At 45.7% G+C, this 16,893-nt stretch overlaps 1 protein-coding gene across 3 annotated transcripts in view; it reads right to left on the minus strand.

Annotated features, from left to right (window-relative positions):
* LOC126236902 (maestro heat-like repeat-containing protein family member 1) overlaps nt 1-16,893 on the minus strand; it is a 295,906-nt gene that overhangs the window by 262,140 nt on the left and 16,873 nt on the right. For all 3 annotated transcript variants that reach the window (XM_049946551.1, XM_049946549.1, XM_049946550.1), the window contains exons 4-5: nt 14,009-14,212; nt 5,858-6,047 (exon numbers count right to left, since the gene is read on the minus strand). In XM_049946551.1, the coding sequence (XP_049802508.1) occupies nt 5,858-6,047; nt 14,009-14,212 (394 nt within the window). The remainder of the gene's footprint in view (nt 1-5,857; nt 6,048-14,008; nt 14,213-16,893) is intronic.

The following is a 16,893-nucleotide window of genomic DNA, read 5'->3' on the forward strand; positions in this document are numbered from 1 at the left end:
GCCACAGTCGAGTTTTATCGTGGTTGCTGTCACAACTTTCCTTAGAAATGTGGTGCAACAGAACTGGCCTCAAGACTTTACTTACGTTCAATTCTATGGATTGCAAGCAGGACATGAATTGTGAACTGTTAAGGTGCTTAGCTTGTCCCGGCATTGCCCAAGGACTTCTATTAGGATTTCGATGAAGATTCTTTGCACTAAGTTGAGTATATTACAGTATTTCTTACAGTGACTATGTTCTGCCATTCTTTTGATTATCAGAAACTCATGCATCATCCCGATGGGACGCCACATACTTTTGGAGATGAAACTTTACTTGGTCACTTTGCATATAGCATAGGGGGAACGGTACAATGAGAATTAAGACTATTGATCGTCTCTTGTGACAAGGAACTTTTCTTCAGGAGATTGTTAGTGTCTGTCTCTCTCTACCTCAACTGTACCCTTCCTTGTTTTCCCAACAGCCAGGGAGGTTTTCCTTACAGTAACGGGTACACATGTTCTGTGTTGCAACAGTTGGGAACCAACTGCCAAAACATAAAAGACAAAAATTAGTTTTTATCTACCTATCAACTACTCAGTGTCTCAGTTACACAGTGAATGATTACCTTTACACTTTTCATTATCTAATAAGCCCTATGAGTTACTGGTACATATGCTCTGTTTTATTACCATAAGGAAAACAACTGATCAAATAACATATAAAATAAGGAAATAATTTCTAACTATATTTTGTGAGCTGTCAAAACAGAGGATGATAACTGCTTACATTGGCCAAATCCTACAGCATAAACCAGGCAGTAGTCTCACACCCAATTAAAAATCAATGAAGCAGCACTCTTTGGAGAAACCACCCGTACATGATGTGACAAAGAAAATATGAAAGCAGTAGGTGGGAGATATGATGGTTGTTTGGTTGGTTGGTTAATTTGAAGGAGGAGACCAAGTAGCAAGGTCATCCATCCCATGATCTAGGGTGGCAAACATCAAGGAAAACACAACAAAAACAGCACAATCCAGTCAAGCAGAAGGGATAACAAGCAAGTGAAGAGGGAAAAGGGATGTCAGGGCAGGAGGAAGAGGACAAAACAAGAGCAGGGTGGATGGGAACAGGGAGAGCAGGTGTTCCCCAGAAATGTGAGGTGGAGCACCAGCACCGCCTCCGACCCGTCCTGACACCCACACCATACCATTATCATGATACAAAGTGGACAACACTAAGGGAAGAAGACACAGGAAAAGACGAAACAAAATAGCACAACAGATCAGAAAAAAGGTAGGGAAAAGGAGGGGAGAACCTGGCCCGTGTGGAGGCAATGTCAAGGCCTCCATAACCAACACCTCACTGACTGAAGGTCTCAAATGGCAGAGGAAAAGATCAAGGACTTCTACCTGAGTACTTTTGCTAAGAAAACTGAGGACATATGTAACCATGCAAGGGCCATCCCCCAAACCCTGAGACAAGGAAATGGCAGGACATATTTAGGGTGAAAATGGAGGAAGTCCAGCAAAATGTGAATCACCGTGACCAGAGTCCCACAACTACAAAGGGGGGTGGCTCATTATGAAGTAAAAAACCATGGGTCAACATAGTATGGCAGAGGCAGAGGGTTGGTAGATTCCCACCAGGAGAGGCAGAGGGAAAAACACCACATGGTGGGAGTCTCCTTGATGGCATGAAGTTAATTAGAAGGGGGTAGCCTCCCAGGAGTCGACTTATTAGTGAGCAAAAAGGGATTTGATGTAAAACCGTAAATCCGCCCCCAAAGAGGTAACAGAACAGTAGGTAGGTGGTTGCCCCCCTCCTCCTCCCTCCGAAACTCAGATGATCAGTAAGTTCATTACACGGGATACCTACATAGCCAGGAAGCCAAAGGAAATCATTCAAAGAAGCGGCATCACTGAGATCAGTGAGAAGGTAGTGGATGGCAGAGACCAAGGGGTGGCAGGAAAACTGAGTGATAGCCTGAAGACCATGCACCGAGTTCATACATAACAAAACTTGGATGAGAAAAAACAGGGGTCCCAATAGGTGGCTATCAGTTGCACAGTAAAAACCTCACATGTGGCAGGCAAAAGACGGTGTTCCATGGCAACAGAAGACGAATGGATATCCCACATGATCAGTGGATTTAGAGCCATCAGTGTAAAAAACAATGGCATCCTGAAATTTGAGTAAGAGCATTCGGAGCAAACAATGGAACACTATTGGAGCAATTAAGGCTTTTCACCCCCAGAAGAGATCCATACAAATCCGTGGACAAGGAACTAACCACTGAGGTTTGGTCGGGAGAGAACACTGGGAAGAGGACACAGAGAGCAAATGGAAGTCACAGCGGAAATAAGCGAGGCGGAGCCATACCGATAAAACAACCAGAGGGCAGGTAGCAGATAGGAGACAGCCTGAAGCGACAAAAATAATAGAATAGGAAGAGTGAGCAGGGGAAGAACGGACAGTGATGGCAAAGGAAACCAGGAGCTGGAACCAATCAACTGAAAGGGGAGGGATCTTGGTGCCAACTAGAGGGATCCTGGTGCCAACTAGAAGGCTACCAACAAGGGCAGTGCGAAAGGCACCAGCAGCCACATGGATAGCACAATGGTGAACCGGGTACAAGAGGAGCAGCATGCAGGGGACAGCTGACCCACAAACTCGACAACCACAGCCCAGACGGGGTAGAACTAATGCTCAGTAAAGGCAAAGAACGGTCGAATGATCTGCATCCCAAGAGGTGTATCCAAGGAAGCAAAGAACACTTGAGTTTACAAAGACAGCCAACCTTCAGATGGTGGATATGGGGAAACCAAGTACGCTTGAAGACCCAAGAAAAAGAACTGGGGGACCATGGTTAGCTGTTGGGCATAAAGGTAGAGCTCCAGATCAGGATGGACCACAGTACAGCGACAGAAATGCACCACCCTTGACTTAAGGGGAGAAAATTGAAAACTGTGTGAGTGTCGTGCTGGATGGGACCCTGGAACTGGTGCTCCACAGAGGCCTCTGAGTGGGAGCTAGTCCAAATACAGAAAAAATCCACATACTGAGCAGGGGTGACCAATGATTCAGCAGAGGCCACAAGGCCATTAATGGCAATTAGAAAAAGGACACTTAATACAGAGCTCTGTGGAACGCCATTCTCCTGGTCCACAGAGAACTGAAAACAGTGCCAACCCGAACTCTGAATGAGCGGCAGGACAAGAAACTGGTGAATAAAAATCAGGTGGGGACCCTCCTCCACTCATGGAGTGTGGTGAGGATGTGGTGGTGCCAAGCTGTGTATCATTGGCCTTACGAAGATCAAAGAAACCTGCAACAATATGGCGGCACTGAGAAAAGGCCTGACGAACTGTGGTTTCCAACTGAAGCAGATGATTGATTGGAGAGCATCCCTCCTGAAAGCCACACTGGTAAGGATATGAATAGACCCCAAGATCCAAGGATGAAACTGAGCTGATGAGCCAGCATCAGTTCTAGTAACTTGCAGGTGTCATCCGTCAGATTGATGGACCAGTAGCTATCAAGGGACAATAGATCCTGGCCAGGCTTAAGGACAGGAACCACAATACAGTCTCTCTATTGAGAGGGGTAAATGTCTTGGAGCCAAATATGGTTCAACACCTGGAGAAGATACTGTCGTTGTGGGGGATTGAGGTGAAATGGAAATGCCGTGTGGCTAGGGCCTCCTGTCAGATAAACCAGTCACCTAGAGCAAGTCTTTCAAGTCAATGCCACTTCAGTGACTTGCGTGTCAATGGGGATGAAATGATAAGGAAAACACAACACCCAGTCCCTGAGCGGAGAAAATCTCCGACCCAGCCAGGAATCGAACCCGGGCCGTTAAGTATGGCATGCCGTCGTGCTGACCACTCAGCTACCACCGTCGTGCTGACCACTCAGCTACCAGGGGTGGATGAGGGGAGGGGATTGAGGTGTTGAAGCAATTGGTTAAGAATGGATTCAGGGTTAGGTGCTGAATCCTGAGAGGAAGATAGGGCCAGAAGTAGTTCTCATTTGGTAAAAGGTACATTGCAGGATTCTGCCTGACAAGGAAGCTTCAGGCCACTGTTTCCCATGGAGGAAGGCAGCTGGATAGAAAGCTGTCGCCGAAGCCATTGCCGAATGGGTTACAGGGTGTTTCGCGAGAACTGACAGATCTGTATAAAGGCCACTTGGAAGGGCAAGGCCCAGAATGGAAGACTGCCGCTGACAACCTTGGAGGGTATGGAGTGTACCCACACCCATGACAAAGGGATAGAAGAACCTAAAAGGAGACAATGTGTTCCCAACACACCTCATCTGCTCTGTTCAATTTAGTAACAGGATTTGGCACAAAGGGCCTGCAAGCAGGGAACACGCAATGCCAGCAGCATGGATTATCTTACTGGACAGATCACAGAAGACTTCGTCAATACAACCTGACAAAAAAGGTATATAGAGGACAATCAGCATGATGGAAAGCCCAGTTGGGAAACCTGCTCATCGGGAGGCAGGAAGGGAACAAGAGGATCCATCAGTAAATGGTCACTAACACAGAGGGCATCATTTGGTGACCAGTGTAAGGCAGGAAGAAGGGAAGGGGAAGAGAGCCGACGATCAATGGCAGAGCAAGTGCCATACACAACACTAAAACGAGCAGGGGAATCATCACCAAGAAGGCACAGGCTATGATCCACAAGAAATTAGTCAATGAGGAGCCCCTAACTAGATGAAGAAGCGCTGCCCCACGAAGGGTGACAGGCATTAAAATCCCAAAGGAGGAAGAAGGGAGGGATCAGTTGCTGAAGGACAGCAGCTAGGGCATCAGATGTAGGTGGCCTGTCGGCAGAGAGATAATGGTAGTATCCATTACACTGAATAATCACGGAGCAGATATCCAAATAGATGGCAAACAGGCTGGAGCCAATCATGCAACCTGGTCACCATCCGTCACCAACAACAGGTGACATCAATAAATAAGATGTTAGACACAGGTTGTGAGGGAGGATATGGCACCTCTGGGGGCATTAGAGAGCCTTGTCCTCGGACTTATTTTTCGTCTTCTTCTCTTTCATAGGTTTAAGAGGGCAGAACACAGAAGGAGAGCAGGCTCCTGCAAGATCTGAAACTGAAAGAGAGTGCGCAACCTTGGGGGGAGGCAGGGGGGCGGAGAGGCGGGCAGGTGGGGGGGAGGTGGGGTGGGGATGAGGGGTAGGAGGAGTGGTGGGAGGTGGGGTGGGGAGGAGGGGTAGGAGGAGGGGTAGGAGGAGGGGTAGGAGAGGGGGGAGGAGAGGGGGGAGGAGAGGGGGGAGGAGAGGGGGGAGGAGAGGGGGGAGGAGAGGGGGGAGGAGAGGGGGGAGGAGAGGGGGGAGGAGAGGGGGGAGGAGAGGGGGGAGGAGAGGGGGGAGGAGAGGGGGGAGGAGAGGGGGGAGGAGAGGGGGGAGGAGAGGGGGGAGGAGAGGGGGGAGGAGAGGGGGGAGGAGAGGGGGGAGGAGAGGGGGGAGGAGAGGGGGGAGGAGAGGGGGGAGGAGAGGGGGGAGGAGAGGGGGGAGGAGAGGGGGGAGGAGAGGGGGGAGGAGAGGGGGGAGGAGAGGGGGGAGGAGAGGGGGGAGGAGAGGGGGAGGAGAGGGGGGAGGAGAGGGGGGAGGAGAGGGGGGAGGAGAGGGGGGAGGAGAGGGGGGAGGAGAGGGGGGAGGAGAGGGGGGAGGAGAGGGGGGAGGAGAGGGGGGAGGAGAGGGGGGAGGAGAGGGGGGAGGAGAGGGGGGAGGAGAGGGGGGAGGAGAGGGGGGAGGAGAGGGGGGAGGAGAGGGGGGAGGAGAGGGGGAGGAGAGGGGGAGGAGAGGGGGAGGAGAGGGGGAGGAGAGAAGGGGGTATACTTACCAAACGCAAATGCCTGTTTCAGTGCATCATTACGGACCATGCCCAACATTGGTAACGTTGTACCCAATGTTGCTTTTATAAACGGAACAATTCCAAACACATTTGCAGATGCCAAGTTACCCATGGTGTGTAAAATACAATAATGAGGAAGAACACCGGGCTGAAATTGTTTTAGAATTCCTTCCATGACCTAAAAGAGAAAAAAGAAATCATGACTGGATTCAGCACAAAAAGACTGCGTGACTTAAAAAAAAGTAAGAAAATTCTACAGTACATAGCTTAGAACACATAACTAAAACTTAGAATCCATTTTGGTAAAGTAGTACATTTCCTTACACGTGGAGAATGTACAAACAGACATCCTATCAAAGAAATGGCACAGTGCAGTGGATGAGAAGTATTTCAAGTAATGAAGCACTTTTCTAAACTTCAGAAAACAACTATGAAACATATGGTCCACATATTTAGCAAAAATAGCATAGCTCTACAATTTGGTTCAATTTTTATAGACCCCAGAAACCCTGTTGCGTGTTGGTTGCTTGATTGGAAGTTAACATACTAAACTGGTAAGTCATCAGTCACGCATTCCAGGCAGTCCATCTGGAGCTAGTGAGACCCACCAAAAATTTAATCAAATTATGAAAGTAGTTACGAATGGTACAACTGTGGCCTTCAAATGTAGTATTGATCTCAATTTTGAGAAATAATTTAAGGAGAAGTAAAAGTATATTGTCCAGACTGGTATCTATGTCAAAACACATGAGGGATCTCCCAGCACTCCACCACGGCAAGAGAAACACCTCCTGCATCAGACAGCCCCCTCCCTCTTTTCACCAACCCAATTAAGGCTGCAGACACTTACAGAAGTAAGAATCTGTTCTAGCCAAGGGAATTTTCAATAGCAAAATGGAGAAGGCTAAAAACATAAAAGGACATCAGCAGACCAACAATAACAGAGCAAAGGGACAAAAATTATCATATCAGCAGGTGAATGGGACCAGGCAATTGTTCCCTGGAGCTCTACGTACGATGGGGGTTAAGCTCTGTTACAGTCAAAGTAATAAAGAGGTGAACAGCAACCACTATTCATTGGAGTGCTACCACCAAAACAGAAAGTAGGGTGGTGAAGAAAAAGGGGTTAACTGATCTACAAACAATTAAAATAGAGGAAGAGAGGGATGATTGAGGCAGCAGGTGAAGGCGGCAGGGTCGTAAGTCCACCCAGACCAATCACACGGTGGGAGAGGCACCAACCACAACTGACCTGTCCCCAGTCGAAAGTAGTTTAAAACATTGTATCTGACAGTAAAAATCACTTCCATAGAGAAAACAGAGAACCTGTTCAACTGACTGCGGTTTGTCTACCAATATTAGAGGCAAAGAATCCAGAAGAACATGTATAGTATAGAGAGACAGGAGGAGTGGGCATTTCTCAAGAACATGACTTACTGCCTGTAAGACTCTGGAACCACAATGTGGGGGTGGTTCATTACATAAAATAAATCTGCAGGATAATGTGGTATGGCCAATGTGGAGGTGCCACAGAACAGTGCAACAGAAAGAAGAGTGCTATGCAGCAATAATTTCTTTGATAGAGCAGAGTTTATTAGAGGAGGCAATAGCCCATCATAAGCTGTTCCATCCACATATTTGAACCTAAGTTTGTCGAAGCAAATATTGGGTGAGTGAGTGCTTCTCTGGCCACGTGGATGATCATTTCATTCTTCGGGATGCCCACATGACTTTGGACCCAGAGAAAGACAACTGAACAGGCAGTATGATTAAGGTAAGAGAGCTCATGAACAATAGACATCACACGGCAACAAGAGTAACGTCAATAGATAGTTCACCGAGTCCCTCCCAATTAAAATGGGGTTGAGGGAGGCTCATTTTTTTTAATGCAAGTCTCTGTTAATGGCTATTGGTTCTGCTGCAGAAACACTACATGTTCCCAGCAACAAATGTTGTTCCTGATTGACGAAAGATGTATTCCGTCCTATTTTTGATTCTAGAGCCATTGGCATAAATGATGGCAGCACCCTAATACTCATGGAGAACAGAAAGAAACAGACACTGAAAGATCTCAGGACAACAAACTTTTATCCTTGAAATAGATCTGTCGAAATTCATAGTCTGGCTACTAACCAACAGGGCTGTGAGGGGAAATCATGAGGAGCATATTCTCAGGAGATTAGGTGAGTCCCAGCAGAAGGATCTGAGGTGCATTCCAAATGGTAATCACACATTAGAATGAGTGTCAGAAGGTCCGTGCCCCGTTTGCTCCAACACAGCTTCTGCATGAAATTACGAATGTTCCAGAAATTTTTGAAAAGACCTTGTACAAATGTTACAAATGGTGATCACTGGGGTAGTTTGCACTCCCAAGGTTTCTGCTTCCTATGTTGTACAGAGGGGAAGCCACTTACTGGTAACTTCTGTGCAAACCAATGCACAGATCCCTCTAATTGCCTTCAGGGGCCAATATCATTGCTACAGAATTCACAGTAATCACCAAGTGTTGGTGAATGGTTATCAGTGAACTGAGTTTCTTTGAAGGTGATACAGACTGCAGAATAAGAGGAAATTAGTTGCTGCAGTTCCAGCAGATGACAGTAGTATCCCTGATAACACATTGAGGGTGTCCTATTTAAGGCATGAAGTGGCCAGGGGAAATACCCACATAGCAGGACCACTGTGTTACTGTTGCGGGTGGGACAATATCAATGAATATTGCTGTCGGGCCTCCGATCTGTGGTTTTCTGGGGGCATGTCACTGGTAGATTGCGGAGAACGAAGCTGCTTCTTCAGCCATGTGTGGAAAGTGGTCCACGACAGTGATATCATGGGAACCACATGAGAGAAGAGCTGCTTTGGAAAAAATTGAGGTAGGGGCTACAGCACCAGTGACTTTTGCATAATTGTTCATCATGCCAACAGGATTCAGCCATTCATATTTTTTTCTTGCCTCAATATATGACAGGTGGTCAAGTGATTTATATACTTTTACGCATGCACACACTCTCCCCCAACCCCCCCCCATATATATATATATATATATATATAAAACAAAGATGATGTGACTTACTGAACGAAAGCGCAGGCAGGTCGATACACACACACACAAACACAAACACGCACACAAAATTCAAGCTTTCGCAACAAACTGTTGCCTCATCAGGAAAGAGGAGAAGGGGAGGGAAAGACGAAAGGATGTGGGTTTTAAGGGAGAGGGTAAGGAGTCATTCCAATCCCGGGAGCGGAAAGACTTACCTTAGGGGGACAAAAGGACAGGTATACACTCGCACACACATACATATCCATCCACACATATACAGACACAAGCAGACATATTTAAAGTCTTTAAATATGTCTGCTTGTGTCTGTATCTGTGTGGATGGATATGTGTGTGTGTGTGCGCGCGCGAGAGTGTATACCTGTCCTTTTTTCCCCCTAAGGTAAGTCTTTCCGCTCCCAGGATTGGAATGACTCCTTACCCTCTCCCTTAAAACCCACATCCTTTCGTCTTTCCCTCCCCTTCCCCTCTTTCCTGATGAGGCAACAGTTTCTTGCGAAAGCTTGAATTTTGTGTGTGTGTTTGTGTGTGTATTGACCTGCCAGCACTTTCGTTCCGTACGTCACATCATCTTTGTTTTTAGATATATTTTTCCCACGTGGAATGTTTCCCTCTATATAAGGAAGTGGCATCAATATTCCACAGATATCCCGCACGTCCAGGGCCTCGCTGCGATGGAGCACTTCCTTTCACACCGATCACCTGCCACCCTACCAAAAATCTCTTTCCTCATTACCTTAGCCAGCTTTATCCTGACCCACAACTTCTTCACTTTCGAAGGCCAGACATACCAACAATTAAAGGGAACAGCCATGGGCACCAGGATGGCCCCCTCGTACGACAACCTATTCATGGGTCGCTTAGAGGAAGCCTTCTTGGTTACCCAGGCCTGCCAACCCAAGGTTTGGTACAGATTTATTGATGACATCTTCATGATCTGGACTCACAGTGAAGAAGAACTCCAGAATTTCCTCTCCAACCTCAACTCCTTTGGTTCCATCAGATTCACCTGGTCCTACTCAAAATCCCATGCCACTTTCCTTGACATTGACCTCCACCTGTCCAATGGCCAGCTTCACACGTCCGTCCACATCAAACCCACCAACAAGCAACAGTACCTCCATTATGACAGCTGCCACCCATTCCACACCAAACGGTCCCTTCCCTACAGCCTAGGTCTTCGTGGCAAACGAATCTGCTCCAGTCCGGAATCCCTGAACCATTACACCAACAACCTGAAAACAGCTTTCGCATCCCGCAACAACCCTCCCGACCTGGTACAGAAGCAATTAACCAGAGCCACTTCCTCATCTCCTCAAACGCAGAACCTCGCACAGAAGAACCCCAAAAGTGCCCCACTTGTGACAGGATACTTTCCGGGACTGGATCAGACTCTGAATGTGGCTCTCCAGCAGAGATACGACTTCCTCAAATCCTGCCCTGAAATGAGATCCATCCTTCATGAAATCCTCCCCACTCCACCAAGAATGTCTTTCCGCCGTCCACCTAACCTGCGTAACCTCTTAGTTCATCCCTATGAAATCCCCAAACCACCTTCCCTACCCTCTGGCTCCTACCCTTGTAACCGCCCCCGATGTAAAACCTGTCCCATGCACCCTCCCACCACCACCTACTCCAGTCCTGTAACCCGGAAGGTGTACATGATCAAAAGCAGAGCCACGTGTGGAAGCACCCACGTGATTTACCAACTGACCTGCCTACACTGTGAAGCTTTCTATGTGGGAATGACCAGCAACAAACTGTCCATTCACATGAATGGACACAGGCAGACAGTGTTTGTTGGTAATGAGGATCACCCTGTGGCTAAACATGCCTTGGTGCACGGCCAGCACATCTTGGCACAGTGTTACACCGTCCGGGTTATCTGGATACTTCCCACTAACACCAACCTATCCGAACTCCGGAGATGGGAACTTGCCCTTCAGTATATCCTCTCTTCTCGTTATCCGCCAGGCCTCAATCTCCGCTAATTTCAAGTTGCCGCCGCTCATACCTCACCTGTCTTTCAACAACATCTTTGCCTCTTTACTTCCACCCGACTGACATCTCTGCCCAAACTCTTTGCCTTTACAAATGTCTGCTTGTGTCTGTGTATGTGCGGATGGATGTGTGTGTGTGTGTGTGTGTGTGTGTGTGTGTGTGTGTGTGTGTGTGCGCGCGAGTGTATACCTGTCCTTTTTTCCCCCCTAAGGTAAGTCTTTCCGCTCCTGGGATTGGAATGACTCCTTACCCTCTCCCTTAAAACCCACATCCTTTCGTCTTTCCCTCTCCTTCCCTCTTTCCTGATGAGGCAACATTTTGTTGCGAAAGCTTGAATTTTGTGTGTATGTTTGTGTGTCTATCGACCTGCCAGCACTTTCGTTCGGTAAGTCACATCATCTGTGTTTTTAGATATATTTTTCCCACGTGGAATGTTTCCCCCCCCCCCCCCCCCTCTCTCTCTCTCTCTCTCTCTCTCTCTCTCTCTCTTTCTCTCTCTAGCTATCTATCTCTATCTTTTTAAAGAGTGGTCAAACAAGTCAATGTAGAGGGGATAGTGCTCAGTACAGTCACCACACAAAGACAGTTGTTCACAAGGATGCCCTTTGTGGAGCAATCAACCACAGATACTGTATTTTGGGTCCACCATACAGCAGGGGTGACGTATAACCAAGTGTCCAAATCCATACAGTTATCATTGTGACCTTTTTGTGTCAGACGAAATGTACACCTTGCAGTTCCAGATTAGCTTGTAGCTCCTTGTCTGTCTTGAGTGTAAGGTCTCGGTGAAAGTTAACTCCATGTACCGTATTCACTCGTTTGTCACCCAATTGTTTATGTGCATAAGATTGTGCAGCAGAGGAGGCCTTAATAAATAGTGATCCATTGCACATTTTTCCCAATGAGTAAACTTCCCAAATTTGTTTTTGTGTGTTCCAAAAAATGGTTCAAATGGCTCTGAGCACTATGGGACTCAACTTCTGAGGTCATCAGTCCCCTAGAACTTAGAACTACTTAAGCCTAACTAACCTAAGGCCATCACACACATCCATGCCCGAGGCAGGATTCGAACCTGCGACCGTAGCAGTCGTGCGGTCCCAGACTGGATGTGTGTTCCACAACAATAATGGTTTTGGTGCTGTAAAAGTATTTCTATCTGTTCTAATACATACCAAATAGGGAGGAAATTGTTTTGCTCCCAGTTGTTTGGCCTGTCCCTCTTCTCATAGGATAGCCAGGTAATTAACAGTAGTAGGACTGTACATGTCCTCACTGAAATACCTGTATCTGTCTGCTGAGACGGCCAGATTAGAATGGCCATTGTGTTGGTTCAATCTGATACATTGCATGTGTGAAAATGGCTGCTCTGATCCCATCTACTCTGATCATGAGCTCTCCCTTTGAATGCCACCCAGCATTGCAAAAGTCATCTGGCACAGTGGACATTGCTCTGAATCCTGATGTCCCAGGAAGATGGGCATCTCTTCTTTGGCATCCGTGGGAAGCTAGCAGCTCAGCCATCAGAACTCTGATCCCTGTGTTGCCAGAGGGCTCTATCGAAAGGGTACATAAGGAACCCACCCTGTCCGACTGGCTATTGCACTGGGTGTTTAGTGCATATTTGAGTCCATGAAATTATTGTGCACAGAGAGCCAACAACACCTCTGGCAGTAGGCACTAATTAAGGAATTCTTTCCCAGTCAGCCCACACTACAGAAAAAATTTTGAAAATTGATATCAACCCCAGAAGGGAACCTACATTTACTTCAGCCAAAAAGTAATGTAAAGAAAATGAATGAGGACTTGACAAAAGAAAGCATAACTTAAGTAAATAGTTGGGCCAACATCAAAGGCTGCTAACAGAAGAAAGAAGGAAACATAAGGACAGTCAGGGATGGGAGATGGCAGCACAAGAAAGGAAGTAGGTGCTGCAGTAACTTTAAACCCTGTACTTGCCATGCACGTACTTTTGAAAGAGATGTACCACCCAGGACGGGACCAACTTGATCACACTTTCCACCAGGGTCAACACTCTCTCCCAGCGTACTCCGAAAAGAGAAATAATCTCCCCACCCCTCCTGACAGAGGTACTCCATCACCTACCCAACCTATGCAAAATCTTTGTCCATTCCCATTCCACCACTGCTCCCAACCCCCTCCCAACCCCTTGTCCCGCAGCTCAGGACCCTGCAATAGACCTAGATGCAAGACCTGTCCCATATTTCCTCCCACAACCTCCTTCTACAGTCCTGTCACAGGTGTGTCCTATCCCATCAAAGGCAGGGCCACATGTAAAAGAAGTCATCTGTTCTACCAACTTACATGCAACTACTTTGTCACATTCTGTATGGGCATGACCACTAAAAAGCTGTCTGTCCAGATGACTAATCTGTGGCCAAGAGACAGCTGGACCATTCAGCTGCTGAGCACATCACACAGCAAGAAGGCCGCTTCACAGCCTGTGTCATCTGGATTCTTCCCACCAGACCAACTTTTTTGAATTTTGTACGTGGGAACAGCGCCTGCAGGTTATACTTCCCTACCACAACCCTCCTGACCTCAGCTTTCTCTACTCCCCATCCTCCACCTGTCTATCTCCTTCCCTGCTTCCACTGCAACCCCACACACTGTTATTCTGCTGTGGACTTAGGTATGTATTTTGTTTTGTGTACTTCTGACAAAGGACTCAGTCCAATAGCTAAGAATATGCACTCTTTTCTCTGTGTGCCTGTCTGCCACTCAAATCTCCTCTCACTGGTGAGCAGCACTCTATCTGTTACATATTGTTGCATGTAGATATATGTATACAAAGTAATAAGAAATTTAAGGACCTTTTCTGTTATTTTATATTTATTTTGCTCACATTCTACATCTGTTTTCTTTGAATTTCTTCCACAGAACCAGCATAAATTTCGTGGCCAATTTATTTGTCCCCTATGTTTTTCTGTTTATGAACATCAGATTCAGACTGGACAAAGAAATTGCAGAAGATACTCTTTTCCTTCTCTTTTATTTTTTGTTTATTCCTAAGTAGAAACCATTCACGTATGTATGATGATGACAACACTTGTACCTACCTGATTACAATGGATTTTTCCTAAGGCAACAAGTACACCTGACAAAGGCATCTGAGATTCTGGTATATAATCAGAATTCCTTGTCATTTCTTCCATTGCAAACTCAATCAAATTGGAAACAGTAACTTCATTTATATTTGATAGATGTTCTTGGCATATATTTTCTATTGTTTTCAGCAACAGACTTAAATGTTGTAATGGTAACTGTGGACAAAGAAAAACAGGTGATAAATTATATAAAATAAACAACAAGGATATTGGTCATGGTGTGGTATTACAGTTTACGAAGGAAAAGTACTCCACATAATCCATATAAACTAATATTTACATAGTCACAGTTCAGTTGACAAGGACAGAACAGGACACAACAGGTAGTTGGCCGTCGCCTCACAGTACAAACCATGCCAGCCTTTGCCTGAAGTATTTAGGGGAAACACTTAAAATCTGAATACAACGACCACATGGAGATTGGAGCAACTATGATTTTGGATACATAACCGATCTGTTTAAAACACCACAACTGCATTCAGTTTATCCCTAAATAACAATACTATTTTCCAAATAAATAATTTAATAATGTAAAAAGTTGGTGCAACAGTATTCATTACTTTCCTACCACCAGTCACTGCACACACTACATCCTCATTATCTCATAATTTAATACTCCAAACACTATTAACTGGCATTAGAACCATGATGACAGTGTTACATTTCCATTCTGTGCAACACAACTTGCCAGTTCCTTGCCTGAAAAATAAAGTCAGCACCCCACATAATCAGTGACATCAAGCACTGAAAGAGGATAAGATGTTAGTGTTATCTGTTGTAGGACTTTGGTGTAAGGTTTTCCAGGACGATGGGGAAAGCATTATCACACAAAAATGAAATGATATAGGTGTTTTAGTATTATTTACTTGTGTTACACTTTTACCAACATTTCTGTATTTTATCTATCGCTCTGAGCACTTAACATCTGAAGTCATCAGTCCCCTAGAACTTAGAACTACTTAAACCTAACTAACCTAAAGACATCACACACATCCATGCCCAAGGCAGGATTCGAACCTGCTACCATAGCGGTCGCGCGGTTCCAGACTGAAGCGCCTAGAACCGCTCGACCATTCCAGCCGGCTGTTTTATCTACGTAATATTTCACTATCTTGTATCTACATCTCTGTATATACAAGGCACGACACTGTAAGGTGAGTGGTGGAGGGTACAATGTACCGCTACAAGTCATATCCTTTCTTATTTTACTCACAGGTGAGGGTTACCTGACTGTCTACATGCCTCCAAATGAGCCCTGCTTTTCCTTAACTTCATGGATCTTACACAAAATGTATGTTGGCAGCAGTGGAATTGTTCTGCAGTCGGCTTTGAACCAAGTTGTCTAAATTTCCTCAATAGTAGCAATATTTTGAAAAGAATAGTTGCTACTCACGATATAGCACTGATCCTGAGTTGCACATTTTGTTGTTGATGTTGTGGTCTTCAGTCCTGAGACTGGTTTGATGCAGCTCTCCATGCTACTCTATCCTGTGCAAGCTTGTTCATCTCCCAGTACCTACTGCAACCTACAGCCTTCTGAATCTGCTTAGTGTATTCATCTTTTGGTCTCCCTCTACGATGTTAACCCTCCACGCCGTCCTCCAATACTAAATTGGTGATCCCCTGATGCCTCAGAGCAACCGATCCCGTCTTCTAGTCAAGTTGGGCCACAAACTCCTCTTCTCCCCAATTCTATTCAGTACATCCTCATTAGTTATGTGATCTACCCATCTAATCTTCAGCATTCTTCTGCAGCACCACATTTCGAAAGCCTCTACTCTCTTCTTGTCCGAACTATTTGTCGTCCATGTTTCGCTTCCGTACATGGCTACACTCCATACAAATACTTTCAGAAACGACTTCCTGACACTTAAATCAATACTCAATGTTAACAAATTTCTCTTGTTCAGAAACGCTTTCCTTGCCATTACCAGTCCACATTTTATATCCTCTCTACTTCGACCATCATTGGTTATTTTGCTCCCCAAATAGCAAAACTCTTTTACTACTTTAAGTGTCTCATTTCCTAATCTAATTCCCTCAGCATCACCTGAGTTAACTCTTTCCATAATCCTCGTTTTGCTTTTGTTTATGTTCATCTTATATCCTCCTTTCAAGACACTGTCCATTCCGTTCAACATGCTCTTCCAAGTCCTTTGCTGTCTCTGACAGAATTACAATGTCATCGGCGAACCTCAAAGTTTTTATTTCTTCTCCATGGATTTTAATACCTACTCCGAACTTTTCTTTTGTTTCCTTTACTGCTTGCTCAATATACAGATTGAATAACATCGGGGATAGGCTACAACCCTGTCTTACTCCCTTCCCAACCACTGCTTCCCTTTCATGCCCCTCGACTCTTATAACTGCCATCTGGTTTCTGTACAAATTGTAAATAGCCTTTCGCTCCCTGTATTTTACCCCTGCCACCTTCAGAATTTGAAAGAGAGTATTCCAGTTAACGTTGTCAAAAGCTTTCTCTAAGTCTACAAATGCTAGAAACGTAGGTTTGTCTTTTCTTAATCTAGCTTCCAAGATAAGTTGTAGGGATAGTATTGCTCACGTGTTCTAATATTTCTACGGAATCCAAACTGATCTTCCCCAAGGTCAGCTTCTACCAGTTTTTCCATTCGTCTGTAAAGAATTTGCGTTAGTATTTTGCAGCTGTGACTTATTAAACTGATAGTTTGGTAATTTTCACATCTGTCAACACCTGCTTTCTTTGGGATTGGATTTATTATATTCTTCTTGAAGTCTGAGTGTATTTCGCCTGTCTCATACATTTTGCTCGCCAGGTGGTAGAGTTTTGTCAGGACTGGCTCTCACAAGGCTGTCAG

The sequence above is a fragment of the Schistocerca nitens genome, chromosome 2, assembly GCF_023898315.1.
Source record: "Schistocerca nitens isolate TAMUIC-IGC-003100 chromosome 2, iqSchNite1.1, whole genome shotgun sequence".
Classification (NCBI taxonomy): Eukaryota; Metazoa; Arthropoda; class Insecta; order Orthoptera; family Acrididae; genus Schistocerca; species Schistocerca nitens.